The 7,135-nt window shown below is 42.1% G+C and overlaps 1 protein-coding gene across 1 annotated transcript in view; it reads right to left on the bottom strand.

Moving 5' to 3' along the window:
* The window catches only part of LOC122551170 (von Willebrand factor A domain-containing protein 3B-like), a 153,409-nt gene that overhangs the window by 139,484 nt on the left and 6,790 nt on the right, over positions 1-7,135 (bottom strand). The window contains exon 3 of the mRNA XM_043692794.1: positions 5,690-5,940. Within this exon, the coding sequence (XP_043548729.1) occupies positions 5,690-5,940 (251 nt within the window). The remainder of the gene's footprint in view (positions 1-5,689; positions 5,941-7,135) is intronic.

Here is a 7,135-nt window from a genome sequence, read left to right as displayed (position 1 = left end):
GAGTCGGCTATTACAAGGGGGCATAGCTTTAAATTAAGGGGGGGTAGGTATAGGACAGATGTTAGGGGTAGGTTCTTTACTCAGCGAGTCGTGAGTTCATGGAATGCCTTGCCAGTAGCAGTGGTGGACTCTCCCTCTTTATGGGCATTTAAGCGGCCATTGGATAGGCATATGGAGAATAGTAGGCTAGTCTAGGTTAGATGGGCTTGGATCGGCGCAACATCGAGGGCCGAAGGGCCTGTACTGCGCTGTATTCTTCTATGTTCTATGTTCTATGTTCTATGACTAACAATGGGTGATCACATGAATGCCCAGTATAAGAATATGAGCGACTTATATACAAGTCCTGCTTTAGAAATGAAAGTTTTTAATTCCTGTTCCATTAAATTAAAGTCCATACATTTTTCTTCATAAAATAATTATTCTTGAGATAAAGAGTCACATTTATTACGTATGTACTAACATATCCACATTGTTTGCATCAGCACAGACATAGTATGCCAACATTATAACCACAATGTCCAGGGTAATTTTGCAACCCAATGAAAATTGCACACATCCTAGTGACCTTCAGAAAAAATCTCCATGTTACAGCAGAGTCATTTTTTCTCAGTGTTAAGGTTAATAATAAATGCTGCATTTTATTTAGATGATTGGCAGAATAATTTCTTGCTGTTTTTCAGATTCATGAATGGAGATCATTTAAACGATCTAAATTCAACATTGCACCCGTAGGGTTTATGTGCTAAATAAATTTTAGTATAATTCTACATAGATCATTCCCTTCTTAATTTGCAATTGAGCACTTAGAAAATGGATTAACAGGTTTTAACAGGGACTTGGGGGCTGGAACATGTGTTAATCACACTTCTATAAGTTAACCGAACTGACTTACTTGGAAATAAACTGAAGTTAATGGAAAAGTTGAAAATATTTTGTCTTCTTTCACCAGCTCAGGTTTCATTGAATTCACTGTAAAAATGACTGGCTACTTTTAGGAAGATGGTCAATAAGTCTGAATAAAATTCTGACTTTAAAAGGATAGATCAAGAGACCTTTGCCACAACAATTCCTTTCACCTCCGAATTTCACAAGTATTAGTATTGCTGGCCAGACATACCCAGGATTCACCCTCATTTGATTTCTGTTTCCCTCCACCAGTGAAGATGCAAACACCTCAATGGGTCCAGTATCACAGACTGACGAATGGGATATGGTGAGGGGCACATGACCCATATACAGAGACTGGAAGATCGGGACAGCACTGGGGAGTTCTTTTGGAGTATATAGGACACTCAGCCCTACTGGACACAGATCCTAAACTCAAGGGCCATCCACACAGAGGGAACCTGTGACAGAGCACTGGACAATGCCTGGGCATGTGTCAGAACGTATAGACATAATGCCCACCCTTGCTTCAAAAATGGAGGAGTCTATCTCTACCATGAGTGCCATTATGTCTCGGGCATTTGCACTGGTGAACATCTCCAGTGAGAAAACAGCCATCCTCATGGAGAATCAGATGTGCCAAGTCACCAAGTCCACAATCATCCACCTGAATGGCCTGGACACACTCGCTGCCAGTTTACAGAGAGTCAAACAAAGCCACCAACTTTTGGATGAACACACTAACCTGTAAGAAAGTGACTTGCAGCTGTCTGCTAGCAGCAAGATGCAGATAATCCAGGAAAGGGAGAATTGACCAAAGGCTTGTGGTAGTTTTTAGTCTTTCCAAAGCACACCCACATTTCATCCCTTGCCATGATGTAATTCCTAACGTAGCTCTCCTCAGTACCATTGATAGGGGGTCCTGACTTTCATCATTCGCCAGGTCCTCTGAGATCTCCAAGGGGACAATTTACCTGAAGGTGCAAACACCTGGAGTGGACTTGGTTGGCACAGGATGTCGGAGTCATGGCAACTTTCAGAAGTTTTGCAAGCAGATGTACAATGGTCATAGACAATCCACATAAGGTGAAGGACTGAAATCTGTTCCAGTTGGTGTACACTGCAGGATGATCTGACAAAGAAGTCAATGATGTTCTAAACTTGTGGAAATCCAGGGAGGAGCTATCTTTATCTGACTGGCATCATCAATGCACATTTTTGGGCAGCCATGACAGGCATGGCATTAGTGAGTTGGAAGATTTGCTAAGTGTGAGATCGTGTGCACAAGAAAATTTTCAGTACGTGGATGTACCTACAAGAGAAGGTGCAAAGCTTGACCTACTCTTGGGAAATAAGGCAGGGCAGGTGACTGAGGTGTCAGTGGGGGAGCACTTTGGGGCCAGCGACCATAATTCTATTAGACTTAAAATAGTGATGGAAAAGGATAGACCAGATCTAAAAGTTGAAGTTCTAAATTGAAGAAAAGCCAGTTTTGATGGTATTAGACAAGAACTTCCAAAAGCTGATTGGAGGCAGATGTTCGCAGGTAAAGGGACAGCTGGAAAATGGAAAGCCTTCAGAAATGAGATAACAAGAATCCAGAGAAAGTTAGGGTGAAATGAAAGGTTGGCAGGTATAGGGAATGCTGGAGGACTAAAGAAGTTGAGTGTATGGTTAGAATCCTTAGAATAGTATAAAGGCAGTAGGAGTATATTTAAGAAGGAAATCAGGAGGGCAAAAAGGGGACATGAGATAGCTTTGGCAAATAGAATTAAGGAGAATTCAAAGCGTTTTATAAATACATTAAGCACAAAAGGGTAACTAGGGAGAGAATAGGGCCCGTCAAAGATCAGCAAGGCGGCCTTTGTGTGGAGCTGCAGGAAATGGGGGAGATACTAAACGAGTATTTTACATCAGTATTTACTGTGGAAAAGGATATGGAAGATATAGAATGTAGGGAAATAGATGGTGACACCAACAAAAATGTCTATATTACAGAGGAGGAAGTGCTGGATGTCTTGAAACACAGAAAGGTGGATAAGTCCCCAGTACCTGATCAGGTGTACCCAAGAACTCTGTGGGAAGCTGAAGAAGTGATTATTGGGCCTCTTGCTGAGATATTTGTATCATCGATAGTCACAGATGAGGTGCCAGAAGACTGGAGGTTGGCTAATGTGGTGCCACTGTTTAAAATGGGTGGTAAGGACAAACTAGGGAACTATAGACCGGTGAGCCTGACCTCGGTGGTGGGCAAGTTGTTGGAGGGAATCCTGAGGGACAGGATATACATGTACTTGGAAAGACAAGGACTGATTAGGGATAATCAACATGGCTTTGTGCGTGGGAAATCATGTCTCACAAACTTGATTGAGTTTTTTGAAGAAGTAACAAAGAGAATTGATGAGGGCAAAGCGATAGATGTGATCTATATGGATTCAGTAAGGCGTTTGACAAGGTTCCCCATGGGAGACTGGTTAGCAAGATTAGATCTCATCGAATACAGGGAGAACTAGCCATTTGGATACAGAGCTGGCTCAAAGATAGAAGACAGACAGTGGTGGTGAAGGGTTGTTTTTCAGACTGGAGGCCTGTGACCAGTGGAGTGCCACAAGGATCAGTGCTGGGCCCTCTACTTTTGTCATTTATATAAATGATTTGGATGTGAGCATAAGAGGTACAGTTTTTCAGTTTGCAGATGACACCAACATTGGAGGTGTAGTGGACAGCGAAGAGGGTTATCTCAGATTACAACAGGATCTGGACCAGGTGGGCCAATGAGAAGTGGCAGATGGAGTTTAATTCAGATAAATGCGAAGTGCTGCATTTTAGGAAAGCAAATCTTCGCAGGACTTATACATTTAATGGTAAGTTCCTAGGCAGTGTTGCTGAACATAGAGACCTTGGAGTGCAGGTTCATAGCTCCTTGAAAGTGGAGCTGCCGGTATATAGGATAGTGAAGAGGGCATTTGGTATGCTTTCCTTTATTGGTCAGAGTATTGAGTACAGGAGTTGGGAGGTCATGTTGCGACTGTACAAGACACTAGTTAGGCCACTGTTGGAATATTGCTTGCAATTCTGGTCTCCTTCCTATTGGAAAGATGTTGGGAAACTTGAAAGGATTCAGAAAATATTTACAAGGATGTTGCCAGGGTTGGAGGATTTGAGCTATAGGGAGAGGCTGAATAGGCTAGGGCTGTTTTCGTTGGAGCGTCGGAGGCTGAGGGGTGACCTTCTAGAGGTTTACAAAATTATGAGGGGCATGGATAGGATAAATAGACAAAGTCTTTTCCCTGGGGTCGGGGAGTCCAGAACTAGAGGGCATAGGTTTAGGGTGAGAGGGGAAAGATATAAAAGAGACCCACGGGGCAACTTTTTCACACAGAGGGTGGTACATGTATGGAATGAGCTGCCAAAGGAAGTGGTGGAGGCTGGTACAATTGCAGCATTTAAAAGGCATTTGGATGGGTATATGAACAGGAAGGGTTTGAAGGGATATGGGCCAGGTGCTGGCAGGTGGGACTAGATTGGGTTAGGATAACTGGTCGGCATGGACGGGTTGGACCGAAGGGTCTTTTTCCATGCTGTACATCTCTATGACTCTATGGTATGTAAAAGGAGACAGAGATGAAGAAATTCAGGCGACCGGTAATTTTGATAGCACTGGCCACTTGACCCTCTTAGAAGGCCACCTTGTTGTAACAGGCTGTAGGCGTCAGTGACAAGCTGCTGCAAGAGCCAAAGCCGCCTGAGAGAGGCACCATTGCTCAGTCACTGCTCAGTCATATTGAAGAAGTTTATCCTTATTCCATTGTCCTCCTTGGAGCTGCAGTTCAGTGTTCCTCTCGTCTGTCATGTGGCTACCAAGAGAATAACTGTTGCTGTTAATGGTGTCCCTACCTCTGGGGCAAAAGCTCCAGGTTCAAGTCTCGCCTGCACCAGATAAGTTTCATAACATGCCTGAACAGGCTGATTAAAAATGTCTACAAGACTAGTCTGTGCAACCTTCTCTAATAATTTAGCCTGTGGCCATGCTAGTCATAAAATGCCCGATCTTGTCTGGTCTCAGAAGCTAATCAGACTCACGCCGAGTTAATACTTCGACGGAAAACTGTCTAGGAATACCAGAGGCATTTGACTTTGGGGTTCATGGGGTGCAGTGATTCTCTGGGCGAGAATGTCCTGGTTCAAATCCTAACTGTCCTGAACATGAAATTCATATAAATATATAAGATAATAGTGCAAAAATAAAAACTAAAATAACTAGGAAGTTAATTTGACAGTTAATTGCTGCTAAACATATTTACGTATCGGATCTGATACACCTTGAACAGGGTTTCCTACTTGCTTCTGAATGCACCATGTTAAGTGCAAAGGAAAACAGGTTCCAAACGTGCTGCCATTTTCATGGCTTCCCTCACTGCACCTGGCATGGACTAAAGTTACCAAATTCAATTCCATCCAATATTCCAGCAGATGCCTAACCAATGATTTGATTATTTGGCCACTTTGTTTTTATAATATGTAAAATATTATGCAGTGGATGCTGGTCTATTCCTGTTCCTATTTTCTATGTCTACATTTCCATGATTGGGCAGAATCCAGTTCAACGTTTTGTGGTAATGTTTTCCTCATGAGGAATAACAACCTGGTTTATTTGGAAATAAAACTGTGTGTTCTATTACGCATGAAGTTTAAAGACAATGCTCGCCATTCAAGTCAGTGCAAAGTCAATAGTCAAACAAAAAATGGCCATCAATGCAGAATGTCAAAACTATCAGCTTGAGTAAATGGAATGCTTTACCTGATAAGATTAATTTTCCCAATCAGTGCTGCCTGTTCCTGGAGAACCATGCAAAGGGCATCGAGAGAAAGCTGAAACAGCCTCTGAGGCATGGGGGCAAAGTCTAAGACGATGACTATGCAATGTTCCTGTATTACACCAAAAAACTGTTTACTCCCACTGGTCAGCCACTCCAATCGTCGTTGGAAGCATCGTATTGCCAGAGTGAGAGCGACAGCAAACTGCTGAAGCTGTTCCTTACTGGCTGTTAGCTGTAAAACAGAAGGCAAGCTCATGGCAATATTTGTCAACGTGTCTCACAATATTTGAAATTAAGCCATTTGACTCCTCTGTAAAAAATTGCATTAAATCAATGAAATGCAATATATGTTAAGATTGATCAAATTAAATTTGCATTAGTCTCTCATCTTAGCTATAACCTTTGTACTGCTAGTGTGGGTACAGGACAGTATGAATGTATGTACCAATGATGCTGTTTATATCTAGCGCTGACATTTTCATTACTTACTTCATAAGATCAATTTAATCACTTCTTCCAAAAGTTTGTACAAATGCATTTCAAAGAGGTTTGTCGGGATTTATTTGGAGAAAGTGGGTGGAGAAGAAAGAATAACTCATTTCATTTTTCTGCCAAGATGAAGAGTCCAATACTTAACTTCAATGTCAGTATAATACTCCAACTTACAGCGCTGTAGTATCAATTCCATCCAAGCTGCTAAATATTGTCTTTGGTTCACAGCCCTGGTTTAATGAAAGATGTACTGCAACTTCAGCCAAAAAACAGGAACACGTTGACAGTTAAGAATGATGACACAGCTTTAAAGTATAGAAATGCTTATTTCCATACTCAGTCGCAATAGAAAAAACTCCAAAACTGTGCCAAGGTATAAGCTCCAGCTCAGGTCCCAACTTCAGTATTCTTGTTCTCAAAGGTAGAAGGTTACATCTGTTTCCAGCATTGGAACAGGTCCATGACCTCTGCTTTCAAGCAGAGTTAATGTCACAGCTCTGAAGATAAGATAAAATTGTCACCAACTATTATGTGACAGAGTTATTCCTCAAGTGCAAACCACTGGCTCCTCATATCGGCAGACGTTTCATGAAAAGAATGGTTTGCACATGATGGATGCTTATGGTAATATTTGGCTATAGAAACACTGTTGCATGCTGCAGTGATCATTGTCAAAGACCCAGCCATTTGCTTCTTTTGTGTGACAGTCAAACAATAAATATTAGGTTCTGGATCAGTGGTGCTGGAAGAATAATCTGACTTGAAAGGAACTAGGGATCAGTTAGCCAAGTTCCTAAAGAACATTTTCTGGATTAGTGGTGCTGGAAGAGCACAGCAGTTCAGGCAGCATCCGAGGAGCAGTAAAATCGACGTTTCGGGCAAAAGCCCTTAATCAGGAATAAAGGCAGAGAGCCTGAAGGGTGGAGAGATAAGCT

This window comes from Chiloscyllium plagiosum, chromosome 6 (assembly GCF_004010195.1).
Source record: "Chiloscyllium plagiosum isolate BGI_BamShark_2017 chromosome 6, ASM401019v2, whole genome shotgun sequence".
Classification (NCBI taxonomy): Eukaryota; Metazoa; Chordata; class Chondrichthyes; order Orectolobiformes; family Hemiscylliidae; genus Chiloscyllium; species Chiloscyllium plagiosum.
The sequence above is the reverse complement of the archived record's forward strand: the minus strand, read 5'-3'. Positions and strand labels throughout refer to the sequence as shown.